At 33.5% G+C, this 17,616-nt stretch overlaps 1 protein-coding gene across 1 annotated transcript in view; it reads right to left on the bottom strand.

The window, feature by feature from the left end:
• CEP350 (centrosomal protein 350) overlaps positions 1-17,616 on the bottom strand; it is a gene marked incomplete in the record, with an annotated part of 163,600 nt that overhangs the window by 98,715 nt on the left and 47,269 nt on the right. The window contains 5 exon segments of the mRNA XM_074308508.1: positions 6,177-7,234; positions 12,044-12,165; positions 12,729-13,390; positions 14,960-15,106; positions 16,518-16,631. Coding sequence (XP_074164609.1) covers positions 6,177-7,234; positions 12,044-12,165; positions 12,729-13,390; positions 14,960-15,106; positions 16,518-16,631 — 2,103 coding nt within the window.

Below are 17,616 nucleotides of genomic sequence, written 5' to 3'. Positions count from 1 at the left end.
CAAACTCACCCAAGCATATAAAATAATAGCTTTTATATATATTCAAAGAATGTTAGACCTAGAAAAAAGCTTAGAGAGCATCTAGTCCAATTCCTTCCATTTTACATTGAGAAAACTGTAGCCCATAGATCACAAAGTATATAAGTAGTAAATATAGGACTAGATAACTGAGATCTTCTGAATCCTAGTTCAGTATTCTCTTTACTAAATTCTACAATAAATGCAATCAACAAAAACTACCTAGAATACAGTGACAGCTCCCACAATGCACATGTGTGGAAAAGGTGAAGAACTTACAGATCAAGCACATATTTATCAGTGACTGTTAAATTAGTTGAAGCCTTAAGGCCTCAGTTTTGGCTTCTCTGGAGTAATGTGATTTTATTTATTTATTTTTTTGCTTATTTATTTATTTTTATTCATTTTTCCAAATTATCCCCTCCCTCCCTCCACTCCCTCCCCCCGATGACAGGTAATCCCATACATTTTACATGTGTTACAATATAACCTAGATACAATATATGTGTGTAAATACCATTTTCTTGTTGCACATTAATTATTAGCTTCCGAAGGTATAAGTAACCTGGGTAGATAGACAGTAGTGCTAACAATTTACATTCACTTCCCAGTGTTCCTTCTCTGGGTGTAGTTATTGCTGTCCATCATTGATCAACTGGAAGTGAGTTGGATCTTCTTTATGTTGAAGATTTCCACTTCCATCAGAATACATCCTCATACAGTATTGTTGTTGAAGTGTATAGTGATCTTCTGGTTCTGCTCATTTCACTCAGCAACAGTTGATTTAAGTCTCTCCAAGCCTCTCTGTATTCCTCCTGTTGGTCATTTCTTACAGAGCAATAATATTCCATAACCTTCATATACCATAATTTACCCAACCATTCTCCAATTGATGGACATCCATTCAACTTCCAGTTTCTAGCTACAACAAAAAGAGCTGCCACAAACATTTTGGCACATACAGATCCCTTTCCACTCTTTAGTATTTCTTTGGGATATAATCCTAATAACAGCAATGCTGGGTCAAAGGGTATGCACAGTTTGATAACTTTTTGGGCATAGTTCCAAATTGCTCTCCAGAACTCCACCAACAATGTATCAGTGTCCCAGTTTTCCCACATCCCCTCCAACATTCATCATTATTTGTTCCTGTCATCTTAGCCAATCTGACAGGTGTGTAGTGATACCTCAGAGTTGTCTTAATTTGCATTTCTCTGATCAGTAGTGATTTGGAACACTCTTTCATATGAGTGGAAATAGTTTCAATTTCATCATCTGAAAATTGTCTGTTCATATCCTTTGACCATTTATCAATTGGAGAATGGTTTGGTTTCCTATAAATCAGGGTCAGTTCTCTATATATTTTGGAAATGAGACCTTTGTCAGAACTTTTCCTTTTAAAAATATTTTCCCAATTTGTTACTTCCCTTCTAATCTTGTTTGCATTAGTATTGTTTGTACAGAAACTTTTTAGCTTGATGTAATCAAAATCTTCTTTTTTGTGATCAATAATGATCTGTAGTTCTCCTCTGGTCATAAATTCCTTCCTCCTCCACAGGTCTGAGAGGTAGACTATTCTCTGTTCCTCTAATCTATTTATTATCTCATTCTTTATGCCTAAATTATGGACCCATTTTGATCTTATCTTGGTATATGGTGTTAAGTGTGGATCCATATCTAATTTCTGCCATACTAATTTCCAGTTTTCCCAACAGTTTTTTCCGAATAATGAATTTTTGTCCCTAATGTTGGTATCTTTGGGTTTGTCAAAGACTAGATTGCTATAGATGTACCCTTTTTTGTCCTTTGTATCTAATCTATTCCACTGATCTTACCGTTCTATTTCTTAGCCAGTACCAAATGGTTTTGGCGACTGCTGCTATTTAGTATAGCTTTAGATCAGGTACACTTAGACCACCTTCCTCTGACTTTTTTTTTCATTAGTTCCCTTGCAATTCTCGACCTTTTATTCTTCCATATGAATTTTGTTGTTATTTTTTCTAGGTCATTAAAATAGTTTCTTGGGAGTCTGATTGGTATAGCACTAAATAAATAGATTAGTTTGGGGAGTACTGTCATCTTTATTATATTCGCTCGGCCTATCCAAGAGCACTGAATGTCTTTCCAATTATTTCAATCTGACTTTATTTTTTTGGCAAGTGTTTTGTAATTTTTCTCATATAATTCCTGACTATTCTTTGGTAGATGGATTCCCAAATACTTTATACTCTCAACATTTGTTTGGAATGGAATTTCTCTTTGTATCTCTTGCTGTTGCATTTTGTTGGTGATATATAAGAATGCTGAGGATGTAATGTGATTTTAGATAAGACCTGGACTACATTCCATTGTCCAAAGAAGGGATTTAAAAAAGTATAGTGGCCAAAGAAGCTATACCTTATCTATTGCATTTCACTGAGCAAATAGGAGAACAGAGACTTATGTAGTCAATCACAACATACAGAGAGTGGGATTTTGGGGGGTTTTGTGTCTGAAATATATAAAAACTATGAACACTATCAAAGGAATGGGCTTCCTACTGTGAATCAATTTCTCACTGGACTGGTTTGCCTCTCATGAGACGCTATAATAATTCTGCTTTCTACGAGTGATCTCTGAGTAGTCATTTTTGGGTAGGGGTCTTTTTACATGCCCCCCCCACACACATGATACTAGAGATGAGAAATTCTTTAGGTAAGTCAGCAAAGATTAGGTGAAATCCAGATAGAGAAGACAGCACTTGCAGTATATCATTTAAAAGGATCTATAGTCAACAAGCAATTACAACTTCACAGAACTTACACAAAAACTAGGTTTGTTACAAGAGATATGAATTTGCATATGGAACCCAAAGAGTTCACAATTCATACAAATTTGTGTTATGGGCCAGAACTCTGTATTTGAAACAAGGTGCTAACTCAGTGGAATTGATGAGACAATGGTTAGCATGGTGATTGATAGTTCTCTAGTTCAGTACATGTACTTAGTAATATAGTTTCAGAAGATTCACACCTATGATAATGTAATTAAAATAGAGTATACAACAGCCAGCAAGGACTGGAGGAAATTCATTCCATCTTTAGTCAGGATCCTGGTGGCTCTCTTGAGGGAGAGAGGAACTGAGAGACAGATTCATTCTAGTGCCCACCTTTGTGGTGGTTGGAGGCTAAAGCACAAGCCTTCAGACTCAGAACCAGATTCATTTACTTCATCTCACACCACCTTGGTGGCTGGCCTCCTGCACTTCCCCCACTGAGACCAAGGTTGGTCTGAAAGGCTCTCCAGAGAGCTGCCCAGCCCCATGCAATGAGACAATAAAGACTTTTGGACTTTAATACCTGGTTTTTCTTGTGTTGATTACTGAACTGAAACCAACAAGAGCATACAAGTTTGCATCTTTACAAAAGCAGAACAAAGAGAGGAAGAGGTGCCAGAACTCACTGCCTGTAAGGCTTGGGAAGTAGAGGGGAAAGGGCAAAACCTTTCCCAAAAGGGAAGAGCAAAGGGATGGCAAAAAACGTATTTTTTCACCTGGGAAACTACTAGACTATGAAGATAGGATGATCTACTTATCTACAAGAGTCCATGCTACACAAGCTATTTATTTCTCTGCCTAGTACAGACTAACTGGCTCCTGTTTTGATTCCCAAGGACACAATTTGGGATCCAAATAACACATTACGTCAGCTGGGGAAATTGAGGGGAGAGTGTTTGCAGTTCTTCATTCTTGATACATTCAGGATCAATATGGCAACTCAAAATGGACCCTTTAACATTCTATAACACATGAGAGCACAGGAAAAAAGACAGGGATAAGTACTGTAAAAAATTTTAGTTTGTAGCCTTAGAATTTCTGACTATATGAATTAGTATACTAAGTCTGATTACTTAATTTTCAAATAATAAAAACCAATCTGACAAATTTTCAGACTAAGTTCTAAATTTATTTCTCTCTCACATTCCACCAAACTTATCCTACTTCTAACAACATCCACCAAAGCTATACTACTCCTAACAACATCTATACAATGTATCAAATGACAGATTCTATTTAGATTCATAACTGAATAGAAAATCTAAAAATCTATATTAACTACCTTCAGTCACTTTAAATTTCATCTAAACTAGACCATCCATTTCAAAAGTCAATTCCTCTATATCTCTACCACTGTTTGCATATTATGAGAAGTAAAAACAAAGAATACACCTTCACTAATCAGAAAACAAATTTGTTAGATATATTACTCATATTTTAGTAGAGATTTACAAATACCTCAGATGATGATCATAATGGTAATTAATAATGATGAGGAAACCCCAAAACTCTTAAAACCTCCTTGGATTCTACCTCAGAGAAGGGACCCCACCCCAAACACAAACAGTTTTATCCTTATCTAAAAACCCATTAAATTTTATTCAAATTCTAACCCTGGGAAGCCAACCTGGGACTCCACCCACAAGCCTCTTCAGAGTATGCAAAGCCCCCTATTATAAAAAGAGCCAAACTGGAGTCCACTCTTTGCAGAAGTCCCAAACATGGCATCCTTATGCAGACCATGTCAAGGATTTCTGTCCACCAGAACTACCCTGGCTCTGGTGTCTTCCTCTCTTTACCTAACACTTTTTAACCTTACTTCCAAACCCCATAATAAACCTCTTTTATCAATCTAGGTTTTTGGGTCTGTAAATTCCTTTACAGGGGACTCTGCGCCATCACAAAACCTCATTTAACTCCGTATCCTTGTGCTGAATCCAAAGGGGTTGCAGGGGACCTCTATTTGACTTCCTGTACCCTGAACTTGGCACTAGACTTCAATTAAACTCTAATTTCATTTAGGTATCCCAATTCTAAACCTCATCATAATGACTAACTTGGAAATTATGTTTTACATAATTGTACATGTAAAACCTATATCAAATTGCTTACTCTCTCAGGGAGGAAGAATGAGAAAAAGAAAGAATTTGGAACTCAAAATTTGAAAAAAATGTTTAAAAACTTTTTACATATAATTGGGGGAAAAATATGAATGGGTAATTTTCAGAGAAAGAAATCCAAGATATCCAAGCAGTATGTAAAAATGTTCTAAATCACTAATAATTAGGTAATTGCAAATTAAAACATCTCTGAGATACCACCTAACACCCCTCAGATAGGCAAATGTGACCAAAAAAATAAAAAAATAAAAAAAATAAAATAAAAAAAAAATATATATATATATATATATGACAAATGCTAAAGGGAATGTGGAAAACCAGATACATTAAAGAACTGTTAATAAAGCTTTGAATTGGTATAGTCATTCTAAAAAGCAATTAATACACTTTTAGGTCTATACATCAAAAAGATTAAAGAAAGAGGAAAAGGACCTATATTACAATCATATTAAGTTTTTGTGTGTGTGTGGTAACAAAGATCTGGAAACTGAGGGAGTACTTATCAACTGGCGTGTAAATAAGTTATGAAATATGAATATGGATATAATTATGCTGAAAGAAACGATGAAGGGAATGGTTTTTAGAAAAACCTGGGAAGACTTGTATGAACTGATGCAAAGTGAAGGAAACAGAACCAATAGAATAATTTTTTTAAAATACAATATTGTAAGGATAAACCTTTAAAAGACTTAGGATATTTGTTCAACATAAAGACCAACCACAATTTTCAGAGGATTCATGATGAAACATACTTTTCACCTCCAGTGAAAGAAGTGATGGACTCAAGGTTGCAATTTGGATTACATTTTGCCCAGGGTAGGGTGAAGAGAATATAATATTGAGCTAATTTATTTTGCTTGATATAAATCTTTATAATGGATTTTACTTTTCATCCTCTCTCAAGGGAGTGGAAGGTATAAAGAGGAGGCATGAAGGAGAGAATTGTAACATGAAAATAAAACTGATTTTTTTAAAAGTTACCATCCCTTAGCACTCTAAGAAGCTCAAAATCTACAAATTCCAAAGCTGGTGCTGACTTCCATTAACTAAAGGAGTTTTCTTATCAATATTCCTTATAGCAATGGAATCCTAGGTTCAGTGCCCCAGTTCCCCCACTAGCTATAAGTGAAACACATATATGTAGTATGGAAATAAAACAACAAATCATAAGAAATGTTTTAAGGTAATGTCCAAATTTAAAATGATATATCAATTTTTCTCACCTTTTCCATAGAGTTGATAAGATTTTGCAAAAATGTTAATGACACTATGTGGACTTCCTTTTGCCAATTCTTCCCATGATCCTTTGTTTTGTATGCCACTTGTTTGTCCAAAAAGTGGTGCAAATTTCTCAGCATCTTTTTGAAACTCTTTGATAGGTTCATAGGTATTTCTTTCCCCAGCACAGAATTCCTTTTCCTTGAAGATTTCTGTCGCTATCTTCAAAGGGGAATGCCCACCCTTGCCTTCCTCTTCTTCAGAAAGGCTCCCCTCACTAAGAAGAGGCCCTTCACTAACTGAATCTGTGCTTGAATCATGAGATATTTTCACTTTGTCTTGACCACAAACTTGGGTATCAGAGGCAGGAGAATCAGCCTGTCTTTTATTTAAGAGTGCTAATGATCCTTCTGGTTTATGAGGTGATCGTAACCCAAAGTTTGATACAGAACTATGAGGTCTAATCATCTCAGGAAGTTTTTTAAACTCACTAAGATTTCCTACTCCAGGAAGATTATCCTCAAAGTCTGTGTGAGATATGCAGGTCCCAAGCATCTTTTGAATTCTGGCAGAAAAAACATCTTCATTATCCTCTCTCACAGGTGGACTCACAGGTTTAGCCCAATGTCCATCATCCTGGGTTCCTTGCAGCATATCATAGTCAGTATTCCACGTCGTTCCATAGTTAATGTTAGCACCTGCTAATTTCTTGGCTTCACTTTCAATTCTGCTGGACAAAGAAGCTGCTGTTGCTTTTAGGGCTTCAATTCGGTCTAACTTACTTCTGTACTGGTTTGGACTAGGTTTTATCAAAGCCTCTTGCTGTGTAGTTGTTGACGTCATATACAGTTGTGGTGTCAAATTCCAAGTCCCTGTGCTTACACCTTGGTTTCTTCTGGTTGACAATATAGATTCAAAGTCCTTCTGCAAAGTCCCTACATGCTCTAGATCCAAAAGCTGGGAGAGTAAACATCCAGTTGCTTCAATAAGTGGTTGTTGTGGAGGATAATTTCTTGGGCTTAATCTGTCTGGCTGCATCCACGCTGGTTCTACCAAATCACTTCTGGGGAAAAAAAAAAAAGTGGTACCAATTAGGTTAACCAACATATATCTTTATAATTAAGACAACATGTTAAAAAGCTAAAAATTACAGAGTATTAAAATCACAAAATATAGGTAAATTAATTTTTACTGAGACTCTCAAATATCATGAAGGAAAAACTACATATTAAATATGAATACGGTGCTCTGATGCAAATCAAAATCAGTAAATATATATATATATATATATATATATATATATATATATATAAAGTGCTGAGAATAGAATGTAAGTTCCCAATGGCAAGGATAATTTCTGCTCTTTATTTGTATCCTTGATGCTTATCACATAGTAAATACTTACTGAGTAACTAACAGGATTAAAATAAGTTTTAAAACATGATACCTACCTATTAGGAGGTTGAAATCAAGGTAAGGAAAAATATTTTCATGTACTAAGCAAACATCTTGGTGACTCACTAGTTGGAGTGGTGGCCTTGAATCAGGACTGGAATTCATCCAACCTTAAATACTTGTGACCCTGTTTGCCTCAGTTTCCTCAAATGTAAAATGAGTTGGAAAAGGAAATGGCAAACCCCTCCAGTATCTTTGCCAAGAAAATAATTATAAAGTTGATCACAAAGAGTTGAACACAACTTGTTGACTAAACCCCAATCAAATTAATAAACAAATGTTTATGAAATCCTGAATATAAAAACAAAGTGATATTAAATGGTTTTCAAAAGGGCTCAATAAAAAATATTGTTCAGTGTCAATCCAAATTCTTAAGAAATGATATTGTGGCCCAGAGATTACAAATGATTAGAATTGGAATAATGGAAAATCTGGCAAAATTAGATAAGGGAAAGTGGTCCTTAGTCCTACAGGCTTAAGTAAACAATGTGGAGAAAATGCCTTCATTTTATTCTAAACCTTGTATTGTAAGAGATATGACTATATTCTAAGAATTGATAATGAGTAATCTGGGAACAGGATTAAAGAAGGAAGGAGGAGAAAAATATATATAAACAATTATAATTATTTCTAAGAGACTAAAAGGACTGCAAGACTTAGTAATAAATCCAAGGAAAAACAGCATTTGTGAGAAGCCAATTTCTACCCAGTGCTATATTAATGATTATATAGTTTAGGGGTTCTTAACATTTTTTGTGTCATGGATCTCTTGGCAATCTGGTGAAGTCAGATCCCTTCTCAGAATAATGGTTTCAAATGCATAATATATAGGACAACAAAAGAAATTAATTACATTGAAATGAAGTTAATAAAAAAATTTTGTTTAAAAAGGCAAGTTCAAAAATCCCAACTTAAAAACAAAAAGGGCAGAAGGTCTCAAGGTAATGATAATAGCTGACATATTTCTAGCCCTTCATGGTTAACAAAGTGCTTTACATACTTGATAGAGCCAAAGATAATAGTTGTCCAATACAAAGGCTAGAAGCAATCTGGGGGAATTTGAACAGCAGTAAGGAGAAGAGGGAAGGAAGAATAGACATCAAGCTGCCTAAGGCAAATTTGTCCAGGTTGGAAATAAGAGTAGGTAGAATTCTCCCTGCTTATCAGCAGTGGGATTAGCTATATACATGACCACAGAACTTAAGAGTCTGGGTGAAATAGATCCAGTCTCAAAAATACCAAAAATTAAAGTCTTTTACATATATTATGCCACTTGGTTCTTACAACCACCTTGCAATGTAGACATTTCCCTCTTCTTACTGGTGAGGAAACTGAGGCTCAGAATAAAGTGAGATGTCCAGAATCATACAGTTAATGTCAAAAGTACTATATTAACTTACATCTTAACACCAAGTCTTTTTTCTCACTGATGACAGAATGGCATAGGTAAGTGTGGGAAGAGGAGGATGAGGAGATAACAGAAAAAAAATTCCAGCATATAGCAAGAAAGAAGATATATTAATATGCCTAATATATAATTTTTATACCTTTGGATGCAAACTTGGATTAAGTATGTTTGATGTGTTCATGTTGCTGTGGTCCACTACAGGATATAGGTAAAGAGCAGAAACAGAAAAGCCACAACAGCTCAAATAAAAGAGCACTAGGCCTATAGTCAGAAAAGGCAGGTTCAGTTCCTGGATTTGACACTTTCTGTATAAACTAAGACACATCAGTCAGCTTCTTTGAGTTAGTTTCCTCACCTATCAGATAAAGATAATATTTATAATCCCCCTTAGAAGGTTGTCAGAAGGCACTTCACAAACACTTAAACATACAAGAGAAGTTATTACTATTGTTATTGGTTCTAACCAATTCAAAATTTTTTACCAATGAAAAAAACTATTTGTCAAACTTAGAATGGCTCAAAGCTAGAAGGAAGAGAGAGAGAGAATTAAGATTCAAAACTATGTAGACAAATAAACTCTGGGTCAAAACCAACAGAATAAAATTCAACAGAGATAATTATGAAGTCCTAAAATTCAGTGCTGTCTTATTTTTGCTTTTAAATGTATAAGGATGCCCATAGAGTCTGAAAACTATAATATATGATCAATGACTCAAGAAATGAGAAAGTCAGTCTTTGAAAAAGAATAGGGAGACATAGTACACCTGGCCTCAAATATGTGAAGGACTACCAAGAAGACATGAGTAGAGTCATTCTGTGTTACCCCCAGCAAAAAAACAAAAACAAAAACAAAAAAAAAACCTAGGATCAAATGGCTGACCGTTACCAGGAAGGAAATTTTAACTAAACATAAAAAATATTTTCGAACAATATATTAAATCAGGAGGCAGAAATGGGGACTGCACTTGCAATTTCCTTGGCATGGATATGGGGGGGGAGGGGGGAAAGGAGGGGAACCTCCACCAAAGCAGTTTGGTGCCTTTTATGAAACTTGAACTCTTAAAAAAAGCTGCCTGGAACACTGAGAGGTTAAGTGCCTACCCCAGGGTCACACAGTCAATGAGAAGCAGTACCCAGGACTTCGAAGTCTAACTCTCAAGCACTGTACAACACTGTATAATACCACTATGCAGAGAGATGCAAAATATACAAATGAAGTTGTCAAGACATTTTAAATAGGCTGCATATCATTATTACAGCTGATCAAAGAAAAAATTTTTCTTTCTGCCTTAAGAATTTCTAAAGATACCTTTGACTTGAGACCTTCTGATTTCTGAATCTTCCAAATCCAAAGAATTAGCTCCAAGAGCACCTAAGAACTTCCATTTAAATATCATAGGCTTGTAACAGAATACAGACAAGGAAAGTTAGTTGCAACTATATTGCAACTAATAGAAATTCCTGTTCTAGTGGAGAGAACTATAACATTTAATATATCAGGTACCTATTATCTTTATTCCTATTTTAAAGACAAGGAAACAAGATCCTAGAAATTAGACAACCTGCCTATGTTCATGTTGCTAAGATAGAGTTCAACTCAAGTTTTTGGACTCTCATCTCTAGCACTATGGTCATGAATGACAGAATCTTCAATTCAGAATAGGAAGAGATCTTTAAGTATACAAAACTAGGAGTCACAAGAATGTGCAATTGATAATAATGAGAAACTTGAGAGAAGAAACCTGCTCTTTTACAGATACTTTCAGTTTTTACTAAATTAAGTTTTAAGTTCTGTTTAGATGTCAAAGGTATAACAGGGTATTATAATTCTAAGGAAGATTATAAAGTTTGTATGAACTACAGTTAACTTCAACAGGAAGAATAAAATGCTATCTATATTAAACAACTATATACCATGTTCCAAAATCATTAATTAAAAAAAAGAAGTACAAATTAAAATGCTATGGTTATATTTATATTCACCAAATTCTAAAGGTGATAAAAGATTAAAAGAGTCAATATTAGAAAGGCCTATAGGAAGACAGATATCTTAATTGGTAGTAGAATTATGAAAGATTCAATCCTTCAGGAAAACAATCTGGTATCAGAGCACCAAGAAGTTATTAAAATGTTCTTACTCTGACCCAGGGATCCTACTGCAAAGCATAAACCTCTAAGGTGGCAATAATAAAAAGCAAGGTTTCATGCATAACAAAATATTCATATCAGCACAGTATATGACTATATATTACAGTAAAACATCTGGGAGAAAAAAAAAGGTTTCCTATTGACTGGGGAAGATTATAGTATTATAGTATATAATATATACTATATATATAGTATATAAATTATAGTATCCCTTAAATTAGGCAGGTAAGTGGTGTAGTACATAGCACTCTATGTACCTAGGAAGATCTGAGTTCAAATCTGATCTCACACACTTATAAGCTCTGTGACTCTGGGCAAGTCATTTAACCCTGTTTGCCTCAGTTTCCTCATCTGCAAAATGAGCTAGAAAAGAAAATGGCAAATCACAATTAGTATCTTTGCCAAACTGGGTATGACTAAAGAACTAAACACCATACATATTATTATAAAAGTATATGTTATTGAATAACAAGAAATGAGAGAAAGGAAGAATTCAGAGAAACATAAAGAAATTTGTATGAATTGATACAAAGAAAGAACCAAGAAAATAATAAAATGAAGACATTAAAAGAGCAATAACTAAATAGTTCCAGAACAACAATTCTCTCCTCTCAGGAGACAAGGTAAGGGGCATGAAGGAAAGGGGCAGGTATGGATATGAAATGGTATATATCTAATTAGACAGTGACTTTGTCAGTTGAATTTCACTTATCTGTTTTTCTGTGTTACAAGAAATCATTAATAATTAATAAGTGAGAAACACAGGGTGACTAATATTATGTAAAAAACAAAAGATATAGTAAACCTTTTTGAAATTTCATATTTTATTTTGAATGGACTGAATTTCTCTTCACATCTTACCTTACAAGGGGTTGCAGAGGTTCTGAGAGAGACATATCACTACTGGAAGATGCACTAGGGGGGCGTTCTTGTGCTTTGTTTTCTTTGTCAGATTCTCCAGATGGTTGGTACCCTGGTTTTACCTGCAAGAAATCAAATTTATGTTAGCCTTATCAAAACAGGAAATTCTTTTAAAATAACAACAACAAAAAAAAAAAAAAAAAAACTGGTGCCACTTCAGCTTTAGTCCATGTGTATTTTTATTTAAAAATGAAACCAATTTCATTTAGCTTTCCTTCAAGTGAAGGTTTAAATAAAAATAGTATCAATTAACAAGCATATTGCTCTTAATTAAGTATTGTGAAATTAAACATTACAAGAATCAAAATGAAGTGTTCATATTTCTGTAAACCATATCCTAGCTAATAAGTGTTATAAACCACAAAAAATGTATTCATTAATTTCTCCTTCAAGACAAACCTAGATCAGGATGCACTTAATTGCATTGAAAATGAATACAAAGATTAATATCTATTCTAAGAAAATTCAATTTTAGTTTTTATTTTTCATTACCTTTATTTCCTAACTATCCTTGGAAAATTTGAAGCTATAGGTCATCTTACATTAAAAGCAGCAAAATACCAAGATTTTCTGAAACATGATTTCCTTCCTCACTATATTTTTTTCTTTAGAAGTATAAAACTACCTGTGTTTCTTGTGTAACATGTAGTTGATGAGATGGCTCTTCTAATAAGGCTTGTCCCAGCAGCAATTTAGAATAAGTTTCCTGTATTCTCCTGGCTGCTGAAGGTTCAGAAGAAGGTACATTTTTCACTTTACTAAATGCTTCCTTCTGTTTCCGATAAAGCTCCTGCAGTCGTTTGTTCTTTTGTTCAGTTGCCTCTTTTTGAGCCTTCTTCTCTTCATTCTGCCTCCTCTTTCTTTCCTCTTGTTGTCTAACAATGTACTGGCGAACTTCATCAGTATCATAGTGCCTTTTTTTAGAAATAACAGGAGGATCTTCATTAGCTGTTAACTTCTCTGGTTTTCTTTTAACAGGGCTATGACTTCTAGAATTTTGGGCTGGTACCACAAGCTTTTGATTCTGCCGATCCCCAGTTTCTTGCTTTGTAGACTGTGGTGCAGAATCTAGCTGAAGATCATCAAGAATCCCACGAATTTCAACTGGCAAAAAGTCTTTATTTACAGTATCTTCCTCTGGTTTACTATCTGGGAGAGAATCAGGCAATTTCTTGAAGTTATTCTCAAGCCGAACCCTACTTCGTGAACGTTCTATGCTTCGTGGATGACGACGTTTATGTGAAATATCCAATCTAGGATCAGATTCTGCTCTTCCAATTTGGCCAACTGCAAAATAAAAATTATTAGTTCAGCAGTATATTATAAAATGTATTTCTAGTAATTTTATTGCACTAAAAAATAAAATTGGGCAACTTCTTTTCATCTTCACAGACACAAAGTCAAATAACCTAATGAAAACTCATCTATAAGTCTTAATGAAAAGAGAAATGCTAGCTTCTTTGCAAAAAAAGAGGAGAGAACAACTTTTTTTTGAATTAAATTTGGAAATCTGCATTAAAAACATCTAGGTCTTGCAACATGCAAAAAAACATGCCAAAGCTAAACCATAAAAAAAAAAAACAAATGAAAGCCACCGGATATAAAAGTCTAATATACTTTTAAAGCCAAATAAAATATCACTAAATTTAGAGATTTTTCTCTCAAATGAAAGGTGTATGACTATACCACAGAATTTCCAAAAGAGTTGTATTTTTTTAAAAACTTGTTAAAATTTGTTGTCTGGCACAAAAAATTAAAATGAACCTCAAGCTACCAACATGCCTATACACAATCATGTTTATGTTTTAATAATACCTGCAGAAAACAAATATTTCCATCTTCAGGAATAGCTTTTAATTATAATTTTAAATTACATCCTGTGAAGAGAAGATCTCATGTAGCACTCTGCTTGAGCTCTCATCATATAGTATTTCGTATGTTATATCTTTCTCCTAGACTAAATTTCACAAGGCAAGACAATGTCCAATATTCAATTCATATTTAGCAGAGTGCTTTCTACATAGGAGGCACTTAATAAATGCTTAATTGAACTGAACAATTTCTACTAAACATAATTTTCAGTCTACTTAGAATAGGATAAAATGAGAATGGCTACAATTTCAAGAGGAAATATTTAAAACAGATAACTACATAACCACCATCATTACACAGAGTTACATACTAATATGGAAGCAAATTATATATTAGTGTATGTGCGTCCATATATGTTTGTATGCCTGTTTATATGCATTATTAAGTATTCAATGTCACACTAAATTCTTTAGGTTCTTAGAATGTGTCTACTTACAAAGTTGGTTAAAAATATTACACTGAAAAAAAATATCCCAAAAATATTATGGGTGGCCCAAAAGTCTTAGTGACATTTACTTTTCTATGTAGACAACTATTTCATTTCTTTTGGTCTCTTTTCCTAAAACTAAAATTAATATTCCTATTCAAATAGTCTATGTAGCTTAGAAATAGTTAACATGGATATTTTAAAACTTAAAACTAGAACAATGCTCACTAAATATAAAATATCCATTATTTAAAATTTCAGCCAAGACCTGGCTAACAACAAAGTGCTTTTATGTTCATATATAATAATAAGAAGAAGAAAAGGAATAATTGAAAAAAGGACTTACCAACATCACTTTTTCTTTGACAAGACAACCCCCAGACAATGATCAAATTAAACTGGAGGGTTGGAGAGGAGGAATTTCCAAACTACTATAATGCCCTATCCTGAATTCTCCCCAAAAGAGTGTTTTACCACCAAAAAAGTATGTTTGGATGTGAATTTCTAAAGCTAATTCAATTGACCTTTTTTTCATTATAGTAATTTTAACCCCTCACCAGACTTAGTAATCTTCTCTTTTCCATTTCTATCACCTGACTCCATCCTTCGCTCTCTTTGCTCTATTCTGGGTGCTGGACCCAAAATCTTCTTTACTAACTTTTGTCCATCTCTCCAAGAGGATGTACTTATCATACGGCCACCACCTACAATTTAAAATTACACAAAATTTCAAGTAGTTAGCTCCGGAGACATGCATCTATTAAATCATATAGTAAGCAATGTATTTATCTTTATCCACTGTCAACAAGAAATTTTAATTTTATGATTTCCGTCTATATGTCAAACATTCAAATGGCTTAAGGATAGTATGCTTAAATATTGTTTCACCATCAATGAAATCAGGTACTTTGAAAACAATGTCATAGATATTGTGAGAATTTTTTTTTTGCATGACTATACATATTTGTAATGAATTTGTTTTTCTTGCTTTCTTAGTAATGGAGGAGAAAGAGAAGAGCATGAGAGAATTTGGAACTGAAAATAAAACTGAATTATTAAAAAAAAAAAAAAAGAAAGAGAGAGAGAGAGAGAGAGAGAGAGGGAGAGAGAGAGAGAGAGAAATGCATCAAATACATTTTTCCTGAAAATTAGGCAGAGAATCCAACTAATATATAAAAATTAAATAGAGTAATTACTGTGTCAGATTTTTAAAATGCTTTCATAACTTATAAACATTACTTGCATTCATTAAGAAATTTCTAACAGATAAACTTCAATAAGAAGATTTTTAGGGAAATAAAGCCTGAATAAAGATCAAAATATGTTCAACAACTTGTGCTTAACTTCAGAATATGATCCAATTAAACATTTATTGACTTCATATGTAAGACAAGAGAGTGAATAATATTTTGAGACACTGTCTCTAATTTGAAACAGCCTATCAGGAACTTTAAGAAGACATCAGATCTCCAAAGACTCTTTTGCTTTTATGTTTCTACACAAAGAATGTGGGGCAATTTTAATTGAAGTTGAAAGCCAGATAGCAAAGAATTGGTTAAGTGAGAGGAGAGGAAATAGCAATAGTTGGTATCTATAAAGTGCATTAAAGTCTACACTATCTCTCTGAAGCCTGACTACACCTCTGTGAAATTAAGTACAACAGGATTAATTAAACCCATTGCATAGAAGAGCATGTGGCATTTCCCTAATAAATTCCAAATCACATTTATGACTGCGCATATTTTCCCCTAAATCCCTAAGAAGATCCCCAACAAAATTATTCACAATAAATGCTACAAATTTAAGCAAACCTCATAGTGAATTGATTTCTGTTAACATGAGTTCAAATATTATAAAATAATGATTTTCATTTTTTTATAGCTTTTTGAAGTTTGTCCTTGTTAAAACTAATCACATTGCTCCAAACATATAAAGCCCATGAGAATGTTATAATCTACATCATGAACATAACTTACCTTGATCTACTTAGAACAGCACTAATCAAAACTCATAATGTTTTATTTCATTTACTAATCCACATGCTTTAAACTATGAACTTTAAACTATGAACAAATGTGGTCTCTATATAGATCTGATGAGAGAACATATACTAACCTGATTTGTACTCTGGACTTGATGATTGTGTTACCTTTTGTACTTTTCTAATTGGTCTGACTGTTTTCTTTTCCTTACATTTTTCAAGAGGCTTCTCTTTTACTGAGACATCTTCTGAAAGGTAAAAATCACATTATCACATATAATAATTTGTTATCATTCCAAAGAGAATTTTTTTTAAAAAAGCATTAATTCTCAGCTCCAATGTTTTTTGTGAAAAGATTTTTAAATCAATGTTATAGATGCTACAGATTGGATTCACAAATTGGGTTTAAATTTATTTCATTTTTCCAGTAAGGCCAATGGAAAAGTCACCTAATTTTGTAAGTTTCACAAAGCGGTAATAAGTTTTGTTGATTATAATATTTTTGGAATTTTGTTGATTATAATATTTTTGGAATTTCATTCAAATACCTCAGAACAGAATCTTAGTTTACATTTTTAAAAAATATTCTCTAATTGAACTATTACTGAAATTCTGAGATAAAATTTCATGAGAATTTTCAGAGAAACAATTATTCTTATCAACTATTATCTTGCCATTTTACCTATAAATTGACAGTTGAATTATTTTGAAAAACACTAATCCAGTAAGTGAATGCACTTAACTATACACATACAAATACTAAACAGTTGACCTCTTAAAATGGAGATTTAAGTAATAGATATAGCCAAAACTTCCAACCATTTGCTGAGAATCAGCAATTTTATAATATTTTGGACAAAGATACAATTTTAAAGTGGATCAGGAGATCAAGGTAAAAAAAAAAAAAAAAAAAGAGGATAATGAACTGCTAGAGTTGAAAGTGACCTTAGAAATCAGCTAGTTAAAAATGCATGTTTTTATGAGATGAACCAAATCAGTTTCAATAGAGCAGTAATGAACTGAACCAGCTACACCCAGCGAAAGAACTCTGGGAGATGACTATGAACCACTACATAGAATTTCCAATCCCTCTAATTTTATCCGCCTGCATTTTGGATTTCCTTCACAGTCTAAATGTACACTTTTTCAAAGTCCAATTTTTTTTGTTCAGCAAAACAACTGTTTGGACACGTATACATATATTGTATTTAATTTATACTCCAACAGGGGCAG

The sequence above is a fragment of the Sminthopsis crassicaudata genome, chromosome 4, assembly GCF_048593235.1.
Source record: "Sminthopsis crassicaudata isolate SCR6 chromosome 4, ASM4859323v1, whole genome shotgun sequence".
Lineage (NCBI taxonomy): Eukaryota > Metazoa > Chordata > Mammalia > Dasyuromorphia > Dasyuridae > Sminthopsis > Sminthopsis crassicaudata.
This window is presented reverse-complemented; position numbering and strand designations above follow the sequence as displayed.